The 24,371-nt window shown below is 33.2% G+C and overlaps 5 protein-coding genes across 6 annotated transcripts; 4 read left to right on the forward strand and 1 right to left on the reverse strand.

The window, feature by feature from the left end:
* The first annotated feature begins 2,469 nt into the window (after window positions 1-2,469).
* Window positions 2,470-7,448, forward strand: LOC111215431 (cytokinin riboside 5'-monophosphate phosphoribohydrolase LOG2). Its single transcript, XM_022718921.2, has 7 exons — window positions 2,470-4,675; window positions 5,138-5,235; window positions 5,701-5,731; window positions 5,857-5,956; window positions 6,059-6,129; window positions 6,571-6,714; window positions 6,834-7,448. Exons 1-7 carry the CDS (start codon window positions 4,568-4,570, stop codon window positions 6,921-6,923), a joined length of 642 nt encoding a protein of 213 aa, XP_022574642.1. The 5' UTR covers window positions 2,470-4,567; the 3' UTR covers window positions 6,924-7,448.
* A 156-nt stretch (window positions 7,449-7,604) lies between these two features.
* LOC106391445 (transcription termination factor MTEF1, chloroplastic) lies at window positions 7,605-9,148 on the forward strand. 2 transcript variants are annotated; one of them, XM_013832086.3, is made up of 2 exons: window positions 7,605-8,654; window positions 8,824-9,148. In XM_013832086.3, exons 1-2 carry the CDS (start codon window positions 7,725-7,727, stop codon window positions 8,911-8,913), a joined length of 1,020 nt encoding a protein of 339 aa, XP_013687540.2. In that variant the 5' UTR covers window positions 7,605-7,724; the 3' UTR covers window positions 8,914-9,148. The 2 variants fall into 2 exon arrangements, with proteins under 2 accessions (XP_013687540.2, XP_013687541.2); XM_013832087.3 differs by having other exon boundaries at window positions 7,607-8,742.
* A 232-nt stretch (window positions 9,149-9,380) lies between these two features.
* Window positions 9,381-13,496, forward strand: LOC111215205 (transcription factor E2FA-like). The gene is made up of 13 exons (XM_022718570.2): window positions 9,381-10,202; window positions 10,980-11,172; window positions 11,286-11,345; window positions 11,429-11,603; window positions 11,741-11,795; window positions 11,888-11,940; window positions 12,027-12,077; window positions 12,183-12,231; window positions 12,348-12,413; window positions 12,498-12,574; window positions 12,688-12,943; window positions 13,020-13,089; window positions 13,175-13,496. Exons 1-13 carry the CDS (start codon window positions 9,936-9,938, stop codon window positions 13,270-13,272), a joined length of 1,470 nt encoding a protein of 489 aa, XP_022574291.2. The 5' UTR covers window positions 9,381-9,935; the 3' UTR covers window positions 13,273-13,496.
* Window positions 13,497-13,580: 84 nt separating this feature from the next.
* LOC111215206 (HVA22-like protein j) lies at window positions 13,581-15,698 on the reverse strand. Its single transcript, XM_022718572.2, has 7 exons — window positions 15,546-15,698; window positions 15,387-15,443; window positions 15,168-15,266; window positions 14,766-14,822; window positions 14,475-14,673; window positions 14,298-14,384; window positions 13,581-14,045 (listed from the first exon to the last, which is right to left on the reverse strand). Exons 2-7 carry the CDS (start codon window positions 15,416-15,418, stop codon window positions 13,740-13,742), a joined length of 780 nt encoding a protein of 259 aa, XP_022574293.2. The 5' UTR covers window positions 15,419-15,443; window positions 15,546-15,698; the 3' UTR covers window positions 13,581-13,739.
* A 1,386-nt stretch (window positions 15,699-17,084) lies between these two features.
* On the forward strand, window positions 17,085-18,155 carry LOC106450221 (transcription repressor OFP6). Its single transcript, XM_013891871.3, has one exon. It carries the CDS (start codon window positions 17,467-17,469, stop codon window positions 18,025-18,027), a length of 561 nt encoding a protein of 186 aa, XP_013747325.1. The 5' UTR covers window positions 17,085-17,466; the 3' UTR covers window positions 18,028-18,155.
* The last annotated feature ends 6,216 nt before the right edge of the window (window positions 18,156-24,371 follow it).

The raw sequence follows: 24,371 nt of genomic DNA on the forward strand, positions 1-24,371 counted from the left end.
CAAAGGTTCAAATCATCTTGGTATATTGAAAAGGTGCACAAATTCATGCTTCAGTAACGTTACAAAGGACATGTAGGACCAAAGAGGACAGTTTAGAGTGTAAAGGGTAAATACCAAGTGTAGTTTATGAGCTTAGACCAAAAGGCCATACAAAGAGAGACAAAAATACATGAAGGCAAAAGCGTTTTGAAAAAGAAAAGAAAAGGAATCGAGATGGTTACTTCGGGCACACCCAATCGCAAACCCTTTTAGCCTTTAATCCAACCGATCAACTTTGTTTCCCTATCAAAAGCATTCATCCTCTATCACAAAAGGAAAAACACTTGCAGAGACCAATCCTTTAAAAGAAAAGTATATGACAGTTAGACGCGGATGCTTTAAACAGGCCAGCTCGCAGATGATTCTAGTCATTTACGAATTTTTTTTTTATTAAGTGGAAACTTAGAAAGAGTTTGGGTTAGGTCTCATTTTTTTCTGAAATCCAGGGCCAATCATTTTAATATCTGATGGCATGGCGTAAAGCATCGAACAAGGAACACAACAAAACTAACTCTTTCGACTAAATCACTAACTCAGAGCACCGGTCAAAAATATACTAAATAATTTTAAAATTTGATAAAATCGACCCTTTTTTCGAATCGGTCGAATCGACTTGCTAAATATTTTGTAAATATAGCTGTCATATTTTGAACAAGTGTTATGTAGAAAACTGAAAACCCCCACAATAACATGGCAAGAACCTGAAATCTTGGTAAAACTACTAGTCTACTACAACTTGCAAAATTTTTGCTTGTCCCATGTTAAGCTGAAACTGGTTCCAAATCTCTAAATAATTTTGTGTGTTTGTGCATGAAATTTCCGAGTGTGACAAATTGATGAGAATAAAGAACACAAAAGTGTTTATGGAAGAATTATATTAGACTCTCATGAAAATAATGTTACAAGATGCATAGTTTATATAGAGAATAAATCAAACTAATTTCTTAAACTAATATGGAATAGTATATAATAGATAATGATAAACTTTCTATTCTAATATATTGATGTATATCCTAATATTGACTATTGGATTGGATCGATCTTCTAGATCTCCCAATACCCTCCCTCAAGCTCATACGTGGTAACACGTATGAGATTGAACAATCTTCAAATTAGGTGGTAGAAGTAGCTCATGCACTAATCGTTGCGGAAGCTTGATGAATGTCCCATAGCTTGCAATTTTGCAAGCAGAGATAGATGATCTGAGTTTTGGTTGAATGTTTGTTTTATCCATCCTACAATGAGATGATTGTTTGCTCTCCAATCTTCACGGTAGGGTGAATCGGCTGCCGGTAGACTGCCGTCAAGAAATCTGAATCTTCGTGAGCTAATAGCCATACGAAAGTTGATGAATGAATGTGAATTGTTGAATGAATTTTCCTTGCTTCAAATCGAGAAACAAAGGAATAGAGAATAAGTTTGATGATTTGCGATTTTGCAAAGACACCAAGACTATGATTGAATAAAAATCTTCTTCTTCAAGTCGTGAATAAAGAAGTTTTTGAATGAGAAGTGATTGTTCTGCGATTTTGCAAGACAACACGAGAATAAGGATGTTTTTGATGTTTTTAGTTTTGTTCAGGCTCTGATACCATGACAAATTGATGAGAATAAAGAACACAAAAGTGTTTATGGAAGAATTATATTAGACTCTCATGAAAATAATGTTACAAGATGCATAGTTTATATAGAGAATAAATCAAACTAATTTCTTAAACTAATATGGAATAGTATATAATAGATAATGATAAACTTTCTATTCTAATATATTGATGTATATCCTAATATTGACTATTGGATTGGATCGATCTTCTAGATCTCCCAATAGAGTGGTTGCTTTCAAATCAAACTCTTGTCCAGGAATTACATGGGAATGCAGGAAAGTTTGTACTGAGAAAACCCTCCCTATCAAAGTAAAGCACATATTTCATAAAAGTGAAACCACAGAAGAACAAAAAGAATAGTTTATGACATAATTTTCCATTAGACGACCAAACTTTTAAAAATAAAGATGTAAAAAGATAATTAAAGGAGGAATGGAGAAAAGTTGTCCTAATTTTGACATGACACTCTTCTAAATTTAAGAGCAAAGAAACGTAATCTGTGACTTGAGGAATCGCCGCAGAAAATGCTGAAGCGAAAACCCCTACTATCGTTAGAGACCGTCGAGGCGACGACCGTTTCTCTTTCCATAGGGCACAAACTCTTGTCCAGGATTTTTTTTTCTCAAAAAAAAACATAATCGGATTCCATCCGGGCCGGGCTGGAACTCTAGAGCTGGACCCTGCCTAACTTAAAATAATAATGGGTTTTCTAATCCAAGTATCAGTGGCCTATATCCATTTGAAATATAACAAATGGGCTATTTATATTTCTGACGTCGGTTTTTCTTGTATATATATATATATATATATATTTTTTTTTTTTGAATATCAAATGTTTGCTATCTTATATGAACAAAGTAAATGTGCCAGCTATTTCTATAAGATCTACTGAGATAGGCAGAATATCAAAAATATTAGATCTGACCAAATCCTTTGACAATACTAATTTTAATACACGAGTTTTCGAATCTCAAATGTGAATAGTATAAGACATTGATTTGTCGAAGCTGGTTCAGGATCATGAATATTGATTTACAATTTGGATATCGAGAATTATGTCTATTTCATATACTTTTTTTCCAGTATGGTATTGTGTATAAATATGTGTGATCAACTTGTTATATATATAACTTAAACGATGGTTTAACGTTTAAACATAGGGGATCCAATTGAGAGCTTCTTTCTTTTATTTTATTTTATTAATTTGTCACGATTTTGAGTTAATTAATAGTGCCAATATTTCTATGAACAATTTTAGCTACAGGTAAGAAAACAAAAGATATTAGAGATTTGGTGACTAATAAGCAGAATGACCGATTCTTCAATCAAAGATATGGTCTAGTTATTCATTTATGATAAAAGTATCATAATAAGGAATTAACGGATCGAATCATGGCTTCTTCTAAGGTGGGTGGTACACTTGTTCAACACCGTGTGAGTAAAGTCAAATTGCAATCTCTGGATCACAATTTTATTAGTATAGTGATTTAAAGAAAAATCTTTAAAAGTAGAATTAAGGTTGTGAAAATGTTGTGATATATGGTCTCTCGGACTTGCTTGTGGACATGGTGGACCGATATTTTTATCTAAACTTTGTTACATATAAAAACAGGTACATTTTGGAACCTCGTGGAACTGTATATGGCTTTTCGGATGTTAAAGTCCTCACTGAACCAAAAAGGTATATTTAGATGAAAACAATAAAGTTGAATTAAAAGTATAAGAATATAAGAAACTGTGGATTAGTATAAGATTATAAACACTCGGTATATTGGCATCAGAGAGACCATTCTCTATTAAAATCCTGATTAAAATAGTTTTATAGTTCAAATTATGTTGGTTTACGTATCTAAAATGGTAAAATTAACATGTTGACCCCATTCCCATCAACACTACATTTGTTTCACAAAAAAAAATCAATATGTTTAATTATTTATTTGCATTGTCAAATAATTTATAGTTAAATTAAAAAAATAGGATATTAAAAAGTGAGATTCAGTATTTTAAAATTTGTTTGAAAATCTATTTAATTAATCTATTAATAAGGAAATAAATTTAGTTAGAATACTATACTATGTAATTTCATAATTATTCTCTTACTGAGATCTTAATAAAATTACATATAAATAATGGCATTTTTAATAATATAACATATGTCTATAGGTTGATTTCAAATAATGGTTTTGCTTTAATAGTACAGATATCTAAGATTTTTGTCTAACATATTTTCTATTCATATATGTATTGCCAATTTCTATATAGTTTTCTAAAATCTATAATTCTTGTAAATAGAAAAAAATCGGTAATTCTTTTCATATACGAATTTAGAAATATCAATAAAGATATAAATATTCTTATAAACTAATAAAAAATCATTATACTCATAACTAAAATTTGATAACATTTTGTTAATGTTGATTTTTTTTGTTCTTTTACCAACTGTTGATTTATATGTTTAAATACTCACCAGAAATTGTGAAATACTTCTAGTGAAAAGTACACAGCCGATTCAAAATTTGATGGAATGTTGCAATTCAATCCAATAATGTTCGAGATATGCTAATGCTATTTTATAGACTTGGTTCAGGTTTATTTTGTAAGCTAATTGTTGTTGAGCTTCAAAGTTATAATCTCTAATATAAATTTATTTCTTTTTGTTAATTAATACATTTAATCTCTCAACAACAACAACAACAAAAACAAAAACTATTGAAAAAGAAAAAGAAAAAAAGCTGTCAAAATCTACGGGATCCAATAATAAAATAAACTAACATATTTAAATGTATATATAGCCAGCCTATTACCTGGATCCTTAGCCAAACAAATCTGTATACTTCTTCCTCATATATCTATATATTATAAAGTTGAGAAAGTGACAACCAAAAAAAGATCAGGACAGAAAAGGACAGAAAGATAGAGCTAAAATGGAAGAGACAAAATCAAGATTCAGGAGGATCTGTGTCTTCTGCGGAAGCAGTTCCGGCAACAAGACCACTTATCACGACGCTGCTCTCCAACTCGCCCACCAACTGGTAACTCTCAACTTCCACATGTATTTAAATCTTAAACTTTGTGCTTTTTTAGTTGACAAACTAATTTAGAATTGTATTACGATAACAGATTTCGGTTTCTACTATATTTCTTTGAATGCTAAGTCTATTTTCTACTTCTGCAATAGCCAAAAAAAGACAAAAAAAACTTCAGCGATATACGAGTTCTAATTATACAGGTCATACGTTATCTTGACTGTAAATAGTCGTGAGTAATATGTGTATAGGAAATATAATCATATCATTGTTATATGAGCATGTCAAGTTTGAAATATACTTCCTCATCTAGCAAAACTTCACCATTCTTAGCTTTTTGTTAAAAAATTATAAGTTACTTTGAATTAGTCAAGTCATCTAAAAAAGACTGTTCTAAAAGTTCCTAATAAATTGTACTTGCTTAGGCATTAATAAGCAATAACAAAGATGTTAACGTAAATGTGAAAGGTGAAGAGAAAGATCGATTTGGTGTATGGAGGAGGAAGCGTGGGGCTAATGGGTCTCATATCTCAGGCTGTTCATGATGGTGGTCGTCATGTCCTTGGGTATCTATATCTGTCTCTCTCTCTACAAGTTTGGATTATTTATACATATTAAAAACAAACATTAGTTATTTATACATCATTCTTTTTTATTTTGTCTTCCCCGTGTTCTTATCCTGCCTTTCAAATGGGTAACATTATCATAAATAGCGTTTCGACTGCTCCAAGATAAATTCTAATAATTTTCTTGGAACATACTATTTGAAACTGGTATCAATTTTTATACTATATATCTTTAGGCAAAATCTAAGGCCAAAGGGGGAAAAGGCATATCCGCATATGCCTTTAGTTATATAGTTCTAGTTTAACTTATTAACTATGAATTGAACTTTCAAAGAAGTTGGAACCTTAAAACCGAAAGTGAATTTAAAAAATGATAGGAATCTTTAATTATTGCGAAAAGGTGACTAAAGTGAATGATTTGATATTTGTAATAAATATTGACATTATGTGTTGCATGTTATGCAGAATCATTCCGAAGTCTTTAGCACCAAGAGAGGTAGTTACAAATCTACTTGTACATTTACCAAACACTGTAAAATGTTGTGTATTTTGTGTTGGCCAAATTTTGAGTTTTTAGTAAAATGTATGTAAATTATTATGATGAAATGTGTTGGTTTATAGATCACCGGTGAATCAATTGGAGAGGTTATAACAGTATCGACTATGCACCAAAGGAAGGCTGAAATGGGTCGTCAAGCGGATGCCTTCGTCGCACTTCCTGGTTGGCTTTTTTTTTCTTGTAAAAGTTATGTATATGCATAGTATCCACAATTATGGAAGGTTAATAAATGTGTGGCGTTATTTGACAACCAAAAAAATATAGGTGGATACGGGACATTTGAAGAGTTGTTGGAAGTCATCACCTGGTCCCAGCTTGGGATCCACACTAAACCGGTAATTAATAATAAAAAGATTTAGTTATGAAATTGTAAGTACATCATTCAGGCCGGTAAATCCGGTTATCCGACAAAACATAGTTAAAGATATTTGTTATGTCATACAAAAACGAAGATGTTTGTTATGTGTTGATGGACAGAGTAGAGATTTTGCTAAATTATATATTTTTTAAAACTAATTTCTTAATTGGCTATATATGTGTCATGTGTGGAAAGAGAATCTAAGCATATGGGTTCAAGTCATATTGTCACATGGAATAATGTCTCAACTAAAGAGTACCCTAAAATCATATTGTACGTAATAATTATGAATGGATATAAATATTGATAAACAAGACATATTCATACACTAAGAAACCATTATACAATGTCAAAGAAGGCAAAAACTTTAAATATTATACATAGAGTATACACATAATGTGAAGTTACAAAAATGCAGGTGGGACTACTGAATGTGGATGGATTTTACGATTCCCTATTAACGTTTATAGATAAGGCAGTGGACGAAGGCTTTGTCTCCTCCACGGCCCGCCGTATCATCGTCTCCGCCCCGACCGCTTCTCAGTTGCTCCAACTTCTCGAGGTTTATTTTTTCTTCATTTTTTTTCTTTCATTAACTTCAGTTCTGTTCTTATATATTAAATGCGTGAATCTCAGAAGAGGATATGATTAAACTAGTTAAGTTTATTTTTGTGGTTGCAGGAGTATGTTCCAAAGCACGATGATTTTGTGTCCAAAATGGTGTGGGACGATATTACGGACGCTCCCACATCTGAAGGCGATTCGTGTTAGATTTGCATACATTAGTCCGCTGTTTCTCGAATCTCAAGTTTTTTTTGTCCATTGGCCACTATTCAAAAGATTGATTCCTTTATGTAATCGTATGTCATATTTGAATTCTAATTATTCAAACTAAAAATTTATTATATTAAGAAATTTTGTTGAATAGAATAATATCTGCCTTTCCTATTTGTTTGGTTGTATTTTTTTAAAAAAACTAATAAAATCAAATTAAAACAATAGTGAAGTGAAACCTTCAATATTGCCATTAGGCATAGCAAACACCCTGTTTTACAATTAACGGGGTTAGACTAGTGACGCTTAAGAAATAATCCCAATACAGCGAACCACAGTTCGATTCCTGGTCACTCGAACTGTCTTAAATGATAGAATACGTAGCTGATTCGGGTTTCGTGGAATTAGCCGAATCTCTACGGTTTTCTTTAAAAAAACACCCTGTTTTACAGTTTTAGGCGATTTTTAAAATAATTATTTTATTATAAATTCATTATAAAAACTGTAATTCCGCAGGTAAACTTGAAAATTAGTGGCTAATCAAGAAAATTCCGTTTAGAAACGGGCCAGTGGGCCTAGCATAGCCCAAAAAAAATTCATATTTTGTCTAATTTCAATTGAAATAAACCGGTTAAGGACTGAACTGAACCGGATCGATTCAGATATGGTCTCCAAAACAAAATCCCCATCTTCAAATCACAGTTTGTTCATCCCCGTCTTATCCTCTTTTCATCGTTTTGTTCTCAGACAAAGAGAGAAACAGAGAGAACTCATGTCGTGAGTGATGTCTCTTGAACAATGCAACAAGAAGCTCTCTCTTTCCTCTCCTCCACTCTCCCTCCCCGTAACCACCACCATCTCTTTCCTCCGTTCTCTCGCCTCCGCCTCCACAACTTCCCCTCTCTCTCCTTCAAACCAAACTCATCGCCGTCATCAATCTTCTTCCCTCCCAACCCTCCAGACTCCCTCTCCTCCGCACCTTCCGCCGCCGGAGCCCTAGAATCCGACATCCACGAGAAGCTCCTCTACCTCGACACCCTCGGCATCGACTTCCTCACCCTCCTCAACCGCCACCCTCCCCTCCTCTCCTCCCCCCTCTCCGCCGTCAAATCCGTCGTCGACTACATGACCACCCCGCCGATCAACTTCTCCCTCCCGGACCTCCGCCGCCTCGTCTCCATGTGCCCGGAGCTTCTCACCTCCCCTCTCACCTCCCACACGATCCCCGTCATCACCTTCCTCCTCCGCGAAGTCGGCGTCGACTCCACCTTCGACCTCCGGCAAGCCCTCCGCCGCCGTCCCCGTCTCCTCGCCTGCAGCGTCGACCTCCAGCTGAGGCCCACGCTCTACTTCCTCCGCGGGATCGGAATCCTCGAGCCGCGGAGACACACTTACCTCCTCTCCTGCAGCGTCGAGGGCAAGCTCCTCCCGAGGATCGAGTTCTTCGAGAGGCTCGGGTTCTCGCGGCGGAGCGCCGCCGCGATGTTCAAGAGGTTCCCGCAGCTGTTTAACTACAGCATCGGTGAGAACTACGAGCCGAAGCTGAACTACTTGATGGGGGAGATGGGGAGAGACGTGAGGGAGGTTCTCGAGTTTCCTCAGTATTTCTCGTTCAGCTTGGAGAACCGGATTAAACCGAGACACGTGGCGTGCGCGGGGAGAGGGGTGAGGCTGCCGTTGGCGGTTATGTTGAAGACGAAGGAAGATGGGTTTCGGGATGCGTTGGAGGTATGTTGTGATTCTTCTCCGCCATTGAAGACCTCTCGACTTTGTTGTGTACAGAAAGATTCTTGATTTTTAGAGTTTTTGCAAAGTGGTGAGAAGTCTCTTTGTTCTGTTTGGTTTATAATGGTCTGGAGAAACTCTTTTTAATTGATGGGTTTGTTTTTAATTTTAGGTACAGTTTGTGTTGAATGATTCCGAAGAACTCAAAAGAATGAAGAAACCGTTAGTCTCTGCCTACATTTTGAGAGAGAAAGGAAGGTAGTTTCTTGATAGGAGAAGGAATGTTCATTTACAATGTGGATTGTATTGGTAGTTCAGTGGAATGAAATGAAATGTTCAGCCAAGTGGATGCAACCACTTAAGAGTTCTAGAATTGGAGGCAGGAAGGTATGATTATGTACTGGTTAACCGGACAATTGAGTTAAATCTTGAGGATCTAGAGCTTTTTAAGTCCTTGAATCTTTGCCATTGGTCTAAATCTGAATCTCTGTTTTACATGTTTTCACTCTTCGTTGGGCCATTTGGTTTCTCTGATGTATGTTTGAGAGGTATACTCCAAATGGGCTTAAACATGTGCTAGTGACAAGTAACACGAAACCAAGCGGTACCTAACACACTCCTATAAGTGGAATTGTAATGATATCTCTTCTCAGTCCTTCACATTGAATTGGGAAAGATTAGATTATAATTATCTTTTCAAGTAACAAAATAATCAACACTTCTGTACTACGCTTCTGTAGCCAGTTTCCACTGCCACACACAACAACAACAACAACCACTAATCAACAATTAAAAAAAAATTCAAAACCAGTGGGAGGCTGTGTTTAATAAAATATTAATATATGCTCTAACGGAAACAGCAGCACATGTATTATAGAACACAAATCCCATCTCAATCAAATCTCTTGCAGAAATCTGGTTACCGACTACCTTTGAATAATTCTCAAGATTCAAAAAAAAAAACGAAGTTCTTAGATCAAAATCAAATATCAGCTTCATTCACCCTTCAACCAAAAAAATAATTAATTACAAAAAGAAAAGAAGTGGGGTCAATCAGAAACAAATATAAAAGTAAAGGGGCACAAATAGAAACAAAATTAATCTCGCTGTAGGCAGAGGCTTCTTCCCTCCACATCTATCCCAACATAAACTTCCCTCGTTTTCTGCTCTCTCTCACTTTTTCCTTCTTCTCCCTCCTCTTCTCTCACTAAAACCCTTCTCTCTCCTCCCTTCTCTAACCGTCCCTCTTCTCCCCGCCGAGATCTTCCCATCGAACTCCGATCCATGTCCGGCGGCGCACGATCCTCTCCGGGACCATCTCAGCCGCCGCCGCCGCACCATCCGCCGTCATCTCCCTCTCCGTCGTCGTCTCTTCCCGTCGTGCCACCAATACGTCGGAACTTAGCGTTCGCCTCAACGAAACCGCCGTTCAGTCCCTCGGATTACCACCGATTCGCCCCTTCGCACCTCACTGACAACGATAAAAGCCTCGTGAACGTCTGCGAGCTCGTAGATCGGGAAGATGACGACGTCGTGGTTCATAGATCTCCCGTGAGTCCCCCCCTCGGGCTCGAGCGATTGCTCGATCTTCGATTTTACCAATCGCAATTAGAAATTACGCTCTCTGAAAATGATTCTCAGTCTGATTGAGATGCTCATCAGCGTCAGATTATTTTCGATTTTCGTCAGAATCGTAGCTTCGCGATGGTACATTAGGCGCACAATCTAATTGAACGCGAATCTTGAATTTGTGAAATTGAAACTCAATTGATGCTCTCTCCTTCTTCACTTATCAGTGAATTTGAGTCTACTTATCCTATATAAGTATTCTCTCGCATAGTGTTGTTTATCATAGGCAAATTAGTATCAAAGTAATGTATAATTTGTTCCAAGTTGATTGTGAAAAGAACTTTATGTTGGAGAGTATAGAGAATTGTATGAGTAGATGATTTGAAAACCTTATGTATAACATCTCTTCTATAAATAGCCGAAAATATAGCATTCCTCTATTTTAGAGGAACAAGTTGGAGTAAAATAGAGATGCGTTGGAGATGCTCACAGCCGCCGTCATTTCGCCATCTCTTTCATATATGTATCCTATATAAGTACTCACATAGTTAGCATAGGCTAATTAGTATCAAAGTGATGGTTCATGACGCTTGGCTTGTATAATTGTTCCCATTGTTGTGATAAACTTTCTGTTAGAAGTATAGACAATCAGAATTGTATACGTAGAGGCTTTGAAACCTTTTGTATGATATCTCCTTGCATATTTATTGGGGATGGACCAACCTCTTTCAAGTTGATAACAATTAGAATATCTTGCAGTCACGGAAGAGAAAGACCACAACGGATGTGGTTGCTGCTACATCTGATAGTAATGGACTCACGAGTTCTGGTTTCAGTACATTATCCAACAGTCCATGTAAGACTCCTGTTTCAGCTAAAGGAGGCAGAGTCAACACCAAGTCAAAGGCCAAAGGAAGTCAGTCAATTCCCCAAACACCCATCTCCAATGCTGGTAAGAAGAAACAAGCTCTTATCCTTTTGGCTTGCTCTATATATATATATGTTTTTTTTCATGCCTAGAGCAACAAGATGGTCAAAGAGCTGAATTTTTTTTTCCTGATAAAGTTGTAGGTTCTCCTGCCACACTAACTCCTTCTGGAAGTTGTCGCTATGACAGTGCTTTAGGTAATTAACAACTCTTTATATATGTTTGTAACGTTTGATACATGTCGTGGTGTATCTGAAGATGCTGACACAAACCTGTTCAGGTCTCCTTACAAGGAAGTTCGTGAATCTAATCAAACAAGCGAAAGATGGAATGCTGGACCTAAACAAAGCTGCAGAAACATTGGAGGTTCAGAAACGACGTATATATGATATTACGAACGTTTTGGAGGGGATTGATCTCATTGAAAAGCCTTTCAAGAATCAAATACTTTGGAAGTGAGGAGGATTTAATGATATTAATATATGCTTATGCAGTTCAAATCATGTGTTTCTTCATATCTGCTTCTTTTGGGATACTCCTTGAACCATTTAAATACATGTTAACTCACTTGTGGATCAATAAACTTGACCAGGGGACTTGATACTTCAGGGCCTGGCGATGTGGATGCTGACGTATCTGTCTTACAGGTGCGCTGAAACACCATGCACTTAATAAAGTTATTGTGCTTGTAAAACTGAAATAGCATGCACTTAGAATATGATCTTGTTTCTCCTTGCAGGCAGAAATTGAAAACTTTTCTCTTGAGGAGCAGGCGCTAGATAACGAAATCAGGTTTAATAGCATTCATATTGAGAGTTTTGGGATGTTGGAGGTTCATCTATTCAACCAATGCTGACGTTTAATAACTTTTTTTGCAGAGAAACGGAGGAAAGACTAAGAGAACTGAGCGAAAATGAAAAGAACCAGAAGTATAAATCTCAGTCTATCTATCACCTTCTAGTCTAGTTTTTCCTTGCAGTGAGATGGTGCTATTCTAATGATGGACACTTAACCAATCTATTCCCAATGTTCAGATGGCTTTTTGTAACTGAAGAGGACATCAAGAGTTTGCCGGGTTTCCAGGTCTGTCATTTAGTCCTTAGGAATTTTATCAAATCGATTGAATGTATGTGTTATATGTCGATCTTAAGACTTTCTTGTTCACTTATATCTTAACTCTCACGTTCATGCACCCGCAGAATCAGACTCTGATAGCCGTCAAAGCTCCTCATGGCACAACTTTGGAAGTCCCTGATCCAGATGAGGTTAGTCTCTGCCAGCAACTTAGGAAGACATATCGCTAGATGCAAAAACGTTAAATGATAATATGTTTCTTATCTACACGACAGGCGGTTGACATCCCTCAAAGGCGATACAGGATCATTCTTAGAAGTACAATGGGACCTATTGACGTATACCTTGTCAGGTATTTATTCCTTGTATCTTTTACTTATGTACATATGTGAAAGAAATGTTATTAACATGAATTGAATGATAGAAGAAATGTCATAACATGTTTTACTTTGACATCTTATTCAGTGAATTTGAGAAGAAGTTTGAAGACACAAATGGGACAGCTACACCACCACCACCAGCATGCTTGCCTATTGCTTCTTGCTCGGGATCTTCAGAAAACCATGAGATAGAAGCCTTAACTGTTGATAATAAAGGAACTGCCAATGAGCATCAGGCGTCTCAAGATCATGCACATGCTCAACCCGGCGATACCTCTGATCTTAATCATTTACAGGAGCAAGTAGGAGGAATGCTCAAGATTACTCCCTCTGACGTCGAAGTAAGCCGTCTTGGGATATACTCGCAAAAACTATATGAAGCTTTACCTTCTGATGATGTGGTCTAATGTTTTGCAGAATGATGATACGGATTACTGGCTTCTCTCCAATGCAGATATTAGCATGACGGATATTTGGAAAACAGACTGTATCCTTTGATATATCAAAACTTTTACTACGCTCGTATAGCTCTCTTCAATGTGTTATATGCTAATCCTTAACTCATGCTAAAGCTGGTATCGATTGGGATTATGAAATAGCTGATGTGAGTACTCCACCACCGGTAATGGGTGAAATAGCTCCAACCGGTATTGACTCAACCCCGAGATGATGAAACACGCATTACAACAACACTCTTAGCTCCCCAAAATCAAAGCCAAAGAGGGGATCAAATACAGAACCAGTGGCAGGTGCGTAGTGTGTGTACCATTAAATTATGATCTCATTTATATCTAGAGTTGGTGTAGCGTGTGACAATGTAGAGGATTACTTGTTAAGAGAAACTAATGTAAGTTCAAGAGAGAGATATAATAGTTCATCGGATGCACTTGTTCACTAGTTGAGTATAATCTTTTTTGACCATTTAAATGCATCGTTAAAACCAGCTCCTTATGGCAACATTAAAGCGAAAGCAAACACAAATATCATCCATGTATTAAAACTTCTGCTTAAATTTACAAAAACACAAGAGCACAAACAAAAAATTCAATCTGTTTTGTCTTCTCAAACATTTCAAAGCTTGAAATTTTCTCTCACTATATACCTTTTAGAAAAGGTTCTCCACGTTTATGTACGTTACTATGCTGCGGCCTGAGACCTGGAGTTAGAGCGGCGAAGCTTAGCTCGAGCATCGGTAATGGGTGATCCCGGTAATGTATCGGGAATATTAACACCATCTTCTCCGTTGAATGTTCCGGCTGAGTCTCGGCCTGGTGTTGGTGGTGGTGTCGGTGGTGGCCACTTCCTCCCTCTGCTCGTTTGCTTCTCTAGCGATCGCAACGCAGATAGTGATTTGTTCAACGGCCTTGGACCAGGAGGTGTGTTCGTATCACTTTCAGTCTCCACCGGTGACCGCGTTTTCACGTTTACGTTCGGCTCCATTGGCTTCACCACGTACACAAAAGTGTCAAAGTGTATTAAGTAGCACAAACATGTGAATTAAGAAACATTCTAAAAAAATAAATAAACAGAGATCATTCACGTTTCAATTGTTTCAAAAATGTTTTATGTGTTTGCAGTCAAATGAAAATAAGAGTTAAAAATGTAAATGGAACAAAAAAATTGAATACCAAAACTTGAATCTAGATATATGCAAGTGTAACATTATAGGCAGAAATAAAAGAGATGTGTTGGTACCGGTTGGTTAGCTGCGGCTGCGGCAGAGAACCGAACCGATTGGGCAAGTACGTATTGAAAAGCCTGGATAAAAGTGGATTGACCAGCCTGTGCGTAGATACTAATTTGTTATCGTAAATGTTATAAAATTAAGTCATTTTAAATAATACAAAGTGTATTGGAAGAAAAAAAATGAACCTGGGCAAAGTTATGGAAGTAGAAGATGAAAAAATCCCAAGCTCTAGCTCGCAACTCCATAATCTTTCTATCGATTTCTGTCTCATGTTGGGCTATGACTGGCTTCAACAATGTCTCGTACACAAGTCTCGTTCCCTTCGTTTTAGGCCACCAGAGATATACGAAGAAGACCACTTTCATTTCTCCGTACAACGGTAACCTGCAAATAATAATTGCATATGCCAATTATTTAATAAAATTTAGATATTAAATAAAACAGATGATTTAGGGCTTGAATAAGATATTTCTTACCATGAGATAAATATATCGCCAACCCTCTCGAACGATGAAATTAGCGCCAACAATATCCTAATTATTCAAACAGAAATGATTAGTAAAATAACATTTTTTTTCTCTTTCAAGTAGATATTGATATTATTATATTAAATCATACATTAAGACGTGCATACCATATATTGAGATCTCAATCATATATATCCTAATAAAATTGTAGCATTGCTTCCCAAATTATATATATAATACTAGTTCGCGACCAAATACATTTTTTGAAAAAGGTTTTGCTTGGGTATTTGATTTCAAACAACATTAAGCTTGATTTCGGTCTTTAGATTTTTTATGTTTCGGTCTTTAGATTTTTTAAAGGTTAACATAAAATCAATTATATGAATGTTAAAGGATGATATTTTAAAATACCAGTATTGACACCAGAATCTGAGTTCCTCGATATCAACTTTGTTCTTCTCCACCGTTTTGTAGCATTCAAAAGCTGGGTATGTGTACCCTAATATCAATCTGCAAGCATCACCACTTTTATAATAAGATACATACATACATACATTAACCTATTTAAAACAACAAAGTATGATGAATGAAATGGATAACAAAGAACAAGTATGGTAGGCCAGGACATACACAAGGAGCCTGATGATGAAATCTCCCAACATCTTCGACCAAATCAAGAATTATATCCTGCTTATACAACATCGCAAACATGACAGAACTGGTTCAGCGTTCTTATATAAACCAGATGGATGATTTATTTTAGGACATAATAGATAAATGCTTACGAACCTGTTGAAGAAGATCAAAGACGTTAGGAAGATCTCGTCCTCGTATGGATTCTTGAACGTCTGAAGAAGAATGAATGGACTTGTTTTTTTTTCCCCGAGGAACCCAGAAGGATCAAAGCTGCAAATGAGATCAAACTATGTTTTTTATATATATGAGATGCTTATGAAACGCGTGAGTTCTATAATTGGAATAAATCGTGGTTTGATTGTCTCAAAATTCGTTTAGAACAAATCAAAGAGAGAAAAAAAGTAAACGGTTTGTAGTTTCTTGCCACATACGCTACTCGAATCTTGGGGGTACGAGGAACGGGTTTACCGTTTGACCGTTATCTCTGATATTTGTTTACAAGGTTATTCTCGTAATTTAGATTGCCGAACAATATTTTTTTCAACGAATTTTAGCAACAGAGCTCTCACGTTAAAAGTTAGAGCGGTTAATATCTTTATTACCCTTAATAAATATATATATAATTAACTATATAATCAAATACGAATTTTTGTTTATAATATTAATAATTTTTTTCAAAAAGATATGTGTTGTTATCTTAACACAATTTTTTCAGTTATAAAATTTAAAATAAGATATAAAATTATTTATAATAATTAAGAGATTAAAATCATTGTTACCCTTAATGAATTTTATATATAATAAATTATATAATTAAAAACGAATTTTTATTCATAATATTAAATTTTTTAAATATAAAAATTCTTATATATTGTGTTGTTATTTTCAAATTTATTTTTTTAATTATAAAATTAGAAAATAACAAATAAAAAAATTATAATTAAATATTAATCAACTCAACTAGACAAAGAAAAAGGTGAAATCCTAATTTTTAAGGATATCTTTAATCACATTTTATATTTTACTCTCTAAAATAGACTGGAATTTGGAAATGCTCCAACTATCTTAAAAACTGGAAGGTGTAAGAGGAACTATGGCCTTTGGGCTTAAATCGGACTGACTAGCAAATAAATGAGGTCATCTAAATGCTATTTATCAAGCTCGTAAAAGGCCTGGAACAAGTCCACTGAAACAAGTATTACCGAGAAGGTATTTTAGATCTAACTTTAATTGATAACTTCGTTTGTACTTTATAGACATGGTTTCGGAAAAAAGTGAAATTAACCTATTTTGCTGAAAGTCTGTGCCAGATTATTTGCACCTCTTTGATTTTGTTACTCAAATAGGAAGGTTATTAGTTTCCAAATTAATCGTTTTAGGAAACATGTTAGTGATTTTTCTGTTTCAATATTTTGACATTTTTCATCAAAATTGAGAAACAAGTTGAAATATTATATGTAGGCAGTATATGTTATATATCTTCTATGGACAAAAAATTCATAAGATGAATTGATTAAAGATAGATGAGCAACAAGCTACTCTTAATCAGCTACGCCTAACCGCTCACACGGCTTATCATCACCTACTTAAAAAGTGCATGTTAGCCAACCATAATTGAACTTTAGTTTTTAGACACATAATAAATTATCAAATGTTTGATACGATAAGAGTAAAGTTAACGCAAATAATTAACCAATTAATCGAATCTTCTTTTTATAGAATCAATTATCAGTAGATGTCTAACTAATGCAGTCATGAGTTATGCTGTCATGCATATATAGACATATAATTTATGTTGCAAAGATAATTAACCAATTAATGCACTCATGACTCATGCTGTCATGCATATACATACATATAACTGTGTTTTAAAACGTTCAAACGAGTCCAAAAGAAATAGTATCCAATTGTTTATGAAGATTAAATAAAACATTAATGCCAACTGCAAAGAGTTTACTTCTCATTACCGATCACAGTCCCCACATGCATCCTTAAATACCAGTCCCAAGTAGACTCACTCTAAAATCTATTTTACCTTTGCGGTCCGAGTCAGAGAGTGACAAAAGATACAACAATGGCGAGCAAAAGCAAGAAGAAGAAGATGGTTCCTAAGACAGTCTCTGTAGTAGACATCGGATGCGGCAACTGTAAGTTCCCAACCTTGTCATCTTTTTTCAACCGTTTCTCCAAAAAGCCCCGCCGCTACTCTTCTAACTACGGCCACTACCACTCTTCCACCACCACCACCGCCTCCTCCTCCGCTATTCCCTCCACCACCCATTGGTTCTCCGACAACACCTCTTCCTCCTCCGCTACACCCTCCCACGCAGCCGTCGCCGTCGAGAAAGACTCCGACGACCCTTACCTTGACTTCCGTCAGTCTATGCTCCAGATGATTCTCGAGAACGAGATTTACTCCAAAGACGATCTCAGAGAGCTTCTCAACTGCTTTCTCTCACTCAACGAGCCTTACTACCACGGCATCATCATCCGCGCTTTCTCCGAAATATGGGAAGGTGTTTTCTCCGCCGCCGTCAAACGCCGTGGCGCCGTCCAAGAATCTCCGCTCGTCCGTCATCATGGGACGTCACGTGCGTCACGTGGTTACCATAATCTCTACCACCGATCGATGTAAAATGTAACTCGGGTTGTTAGTAATAACTCTTTTAAATAAGTATCATACTACGTGACTAATAATGTATTGACACGTTGACTATCCATTTCACCCACTACGACGTGTCAATATATTATTGGGTTTGTGTTTTTTTAACTACTTTTCTTAGCTTTGGGATTTTCTTGTTTGTCTTTGAACCAAGTGTAACAACAACAATGTAAGAATGTTATGTGAAATGATGTTTCGTTATTTAAATTATAAAATATTTATTCGGATATCACAACTCTTTATGTTCAATTATTAGAGATATATACGTATATTATGCATATTTGAATTAGTCAAATTATCTGACAATTTTTTCGTTTTGGGATAAATACTTATCGTTGATAAAAAAAAAGAGGATAAATACTTATCTTAGAATATAATTGCTTGCAACATAAAGAAAAGTTGTGTATATATGTTAATATGAGATTCATATATTTTGAAACTTGTATACTTAACATATAAGACTTTGGTAATGATATAATATATATTAACGTATTTATATAGTTAAGTTATATATATGATTTAGCTTAAATATTTTAAAAAGGTTGATAAAAAGGAATCAACAATTTTTTTCTTGACTCAGTTTTTAATAGTCTATCAAGTAAGATATAGTGAACATATTCTGTCAAAAAGTTGGGAAAAAATATCACTGAAAATGCGAAGTAAAAAGATCTGTACGTAGGTGTCTTTGGTCGTTTCCAAATTCACATATACACATAATGCATTTTAATTATATGCTTCGATACTTATATGACAGCAAATTTCTTGGAATAACCGATATACAGTTAATTATCATAGAATGAGTATTTATAAATTATAATATCAATATCATATTTAAAAAAAAAAGAATAATAGTATCATGTTTCTATGTTGATTTTTTAGTTGTAATCGGCCAAAATCAAATAGAAATACAATAGATATTTCAAAGATCGTGTGCCACTCTTGACTCTCTCATCACGATGATGACGTGAAGCTTCCGAAATCAAGTCCACGCGAAATCTTTTTGTTTATTTATCACTGAAGTACGGATGTGCGGGAAACACAAGATTGAGATTGTAGTGATAAAATTACAAAAAAAATACACACAATTTATCGCGTAACACTGTCAAAGAATGATGGATGTACGCAACGTCAAAAATAATATATGGTCTTGTATTAATGCATTACTTCATTTTTCTCAAATAGGCCGTTATGCATTGTTGGAGTAGCCAATATTTTTTTTGTCTCTAGGGAACTAGAAAGGGAACCCATTGAAATGGTAGTTTACGGAGGGACAGAGTATTATTAAGGACTAGAATCCAACATGTTAAATATATGTCTTCAGCTATGTGCATGTCTTGGAAACTCATTTTCTCATATTTTTCTTTTATTATGTTATACAAAGAAAATACACTACCACTCACTACTAGTCCATTACTAACAACTTATTCCAAATTTATTCTTTATTTACACCATTTTCAATTATTTCGGGTATTTCTATAATGAGTAGTTGAATATTCTTTATAATTTTATTAATTAATGATTTAGAATATAACACACAAATTAATAAAAAAATAGTTTTAATAGTCAAAAATATTATCACTTATTTATCTAAATACAACTAAAGAATAATAATAATTTTAAAATATAAATGGTCATAAAGAAAAAAAACTGATAAAATTGATATCAAAATAAGATTATCATATAATTTGAAACAAAAGAAATATTTTTTAAGACTTTAAATAATAGAAAATGGAAGGAGTGTCATTGTCACAGAAAATGAGAGAACCTGTGCTTCTGGCGGTAAAAGAAATGCGTGAGCATTGAGATTTGATATTCGTGATAATCAGAAAGAGAGAATAAATAGTGAGACAGACATTTTAATATACGATTTTTATCTTACTAGCATTACTTGTATTGTATATGTGTATTTCTTCTATTCGTGATGACTTTTTTCTTATTGATCGAATATACATACTACTTTGAATGAACGCTTATTACATTTTCCGATATGATCCATCGTTTTGAACATTTGTAATTAAAGATCCTAGTCCCACTCAATTCTTCAGACATTACAAGAAACTACTCCCTCCGTTTTTTATTATAAGTCGTTTTAGAGAAATTTTTTTGTGCCAAATTATATGTCGTTTTCGGTTTTCTATGTAAAATTTATTAATAATTAATGTTGTATGACCAATGGTAATATATCTTATATTTTTCTATTGGTTGAATTGTGGTTAGGTAAATAATTAATGATGTTTTTGTTTAGAAAATATAAGAAATTAATGGTTTTCTTAATCTACGTGCATAGCTGTAAAACGACTTATATTAAAAAACGAAGGGAATACATTATTTCTTTCTTGAGATTTGAGATTGGTCCCCAAGTTATTTAAGTCTTCACTGTCCCCACTACTTTCTAGTTCATCATCACCTATAACTAAAAAATGTTAAGAACTTAACTGCTGAAAACTTCTAACAAACTGACAAACTCAGCGAAAAACTAGGCAGTTTTTTGGTAAAAAGACTAGGCAATCTATACTATACTAAAAGGGGGATATAAGCCATGGAGAGGGTGTCCACATAGGATAGAAAAATCAACCAATCATAGAATCCGAAATTGCCATGTTATCTCATTTATTTTTCGTAAAAAATAAAAAAACAATGCGAAGGAGAGAATCGAACCCGGGTTAGTATGATATATATAGGACAGTTACCACTAAGCCATTGAAACTTTCTTGGACACATATACAAGAACCACTAAGTATATAATCACAAACTCTTATGTACATTTACAATAATATGAATTCAACTTTCAAGACTCCAATACTTTGTTTTGTAAAAAAAAAATAAGTAAGTGACTAAGTTAATATATTCTTAGAAAGTGTGAGAACGTTGACAAATATGAAAAAGCATAGATTTTTGTTTTCGTGACAAAGTTAAGAATTTTGTAAAAGTAAGTTTAACATATAAATTTTCGTGATAAATATGAAAAAACATAGATTTTTGTAAAATTTTGACAAAACAAATCAAAACATACTTCTCTAATGTCTTAATAAAATATTATTTAAGGGTGTAATAATTAAATATATTAATTCAATTAATTTTGTAATTCATAGACAAAACAATAACACAACAAATTTTGAAACATTTGTTTAACCTATCGATTTTTTTTCATGAGAATCCAACTAAACAAGATAAAAAATAATTAGATATACAAATATTTAATTACCATTTTATTCAATTTTGATTAATTTCAAATTGTCATAATGTATCTTTTTGAAGTTACAAATATGAAAAAGCATTGATTTTTGTACAATTTGACAAAACAACTCAAAACATATTTTTCTAATGTCTTAATAAAATATTATTTAAGGATGCAATAATTAAATATATTAATTTAATAAATTTTATAATTTATAGACAAAACAATACCACAACAAATTTTGAAACATTTGTTTAACCAATCGATTTTTTTTTCATGAAAATCCAACTAAACAATTAGATTTACAAATATTTAATTACCATTTTATTCAATTTTGATTCATTTCAAATTGTAATAATGTATCTTTTTGAAGTTACAAAAAAATAATGTTCTTTCTTTATTACACTAGCATTGTATATAGATTCTATATACACAAAATAAATATAATATAACAACATAAGCTTGCTTTCCCGATTCATATGAAAACTTTTTAAGTTATCCACCAAAGCAAATTAATTAAATCAATGAAATTGTTAAAATACAGCAAATTAATATATAATTTTATTTTAAATTAAATTATTTAAAAAGTGTATTTTCGTTAAAACAAAATAATAAATAAGTAAAACTGATTTGATGGCAATTTTTATGATATATATATATATATCAATTATGTGAAAGAAATAGAAGCTTAATATGGAAAAAAATCTTAAATACAAAAACCTCTAAAAATTAACAAAAAAACTAATAAAATATTAATAAAATATTACTTAAAAGCTTCTTAGACCATATTAATAAAATATTTAAGCGATAATTAGACAAATTTGATTTTTTCCAGCAAAAAGTTTATTATTAATTAGCATCAGTTATTTCAAGATGTTTAAGAAATGGTGGACAAAAAAATAGGATGGACATTAATGATATATGAACTATGAATAGTACTTTGTGAAGCAGACTTAGATAACATATCTGCACATCCATTTCCAGTCCTTTTTGATGCCTAAATTCAATTTCTTCAGAGTAGTTATTCCACAAATAGATCGTATGAGATATTGTTTTGATATGTACATTTGTTTTTTCAATGTTAAGAAGATTGATAACTGTAAAACTGTCTCTTTCGAATATGATATGTCTATAACCGAGTCCCCAACATGAGACAAGTTTGTTTAAAAAGTAAATAATTTTATTTTTCTTATATTATATAACCAATATATATTATTTACTGATAATAAAAATATAGTTATTCATCTATCACAAATATCTATGCAAATATGTGAATCAAGTACAACAATCAAACAACATAATGATTTCCACAAAGAAAATTTTAAAAATATATTTATGTTATGTAGTCATATTTTATATTCTTTAAATAATTTAATACAATATTATACGTTATTTTTTTAGAATTGAGAAATACATATATCAGTTAGAAAAATTAAACGATAATTAGACAAATTTGATTTTTATTTTGTGAGCAAAAAGTTTATTATTAATTAGCATTACTTATTTCAAGATGTTTAAGAAATGATGGACAAAAAAATAGGATGGACATAAATGATATATGAACTATAAATAGTTTTTTGTAAAGCTGACTTAGATAACACATATGCACATCCGTTTCCAGTCCTTTTTGATGCATAAATTCAATTTTTTCAGAGCAGTTATTCCACAAAGAGAACGTATGAGATATTGTTTTGATATTCAGATTTGTTTCTTGATTGTTAAGAAGATTGATAAGTGTAAAAATGTTTCGTTCGAATATGATATGTCTATAACCGAGTCCCCAACATGAGACAAGTTTGTTAAAAAGTAAATAATTCCATTTTTCTTATATTATATAATAAATATATATTATTTACTGATAATAAAAATATAGTTATTCATCTATCACAAATATCTATGCAAATATGTGAATTAAGTACAACAATCAAACAACATAATGATTTTCACAAAGAAAATATAAAAAATATATTTATGTAGTCTTATTTTATATTCTTTAAATAATATAATACAATATTATACATTATTTTTTAGAATTGAGAAATACATATAATATTTTATCCGCGCGTAGCGCGGTTAAAAAATCTAGTGTTTATAGAATCAAAATCAAACACTGAAAGAGTAAACTCTGTGAGTCACGAATTAAATATTGTTTAATCAAGTAAGCAGAATATGTATAAAATTTTACATACTAATGTTATAGTTAGAATATATCTTTTTCCATGTTAAAATTTTTGTCTTAAGCTTTTATTTAATATGATATTTCAGATCTATTTTAAATTACGTTATCTCAACACGTAAATCTCAAATATAAAGAAAAATAGAAATTTTCAAATCTTTTGTGAAAAAATAATATTGCATCTCGCTATGCAGATAACCGTGTTTGCTTTTCATCATTAAAAAGTGAATATTTTATGGTTAGTAAGTGAAAAGTACCAAAACTATGAAAACTCGTAGATGAGACACTTGGTTAGTAATATAATTTGTTGTGTACGTGTATTCAAATCTTTAGATAAGTAAGTATTTGACTACTTGTAATGAAGCTCTTTTCAAATTTACAAATTTTGAAAATAAAAATAAAAATTCAATGATTTCATATCAAACTTAAGATATTCCTAAACTTAATGCGTACAAAAAGAGTCTTTTGAATCATTTATTTTTATATTCACGCTTAAAAATATACTAATTTGTAACCAAATATGTCACCCTTTTTTTCATTCTTTCAAAAGTCACTTTGTTTGTTTAAATCACCTGATGGGTACCACTACAAAATCCAAACTTCTGATCATTATTCAGATTAGAAGTTTTTTTCGGGTATCATTTATCAACATTTGTGTAGGCCAAAGACATGCATATCAAGAAAAGAAAAAGAAAAAAAGAAAAAGAAAAAAAAAACAGACATGCATATCTGAGTATATTGATGTTCTATATATGTGTATCGGTGTCTGTTTAAGCAATTTTTATTTCTTGACCTATATTTATATCATCGGTTTCTGTTTAATTTGGTTATACTATGTTTACGGATCACAACTTAAACCGACTAGCTATGTTTATGGTTTTTCTCTGCATCGTGGATATATTGATTTGTGGAGTTGGACCCAACCATATATTCTTTAAAATTAGAATTAGACAGGTGGTTGGA

The sequence above is a fragment of the Brassica napus genome, chromosome A4 (assembly GCF_020379485.1).
Source record: "Brassica napus cultivar Da-Ae chromosome A4, Da-Ae, whole genome shotgun sequence".
Lineage (NCBI taxonomy): Eukaryota > Viridiplantae > Streptophyta > Magnoliopsida > Brassicales > Brassicaceae > Brassica > Brassica napus.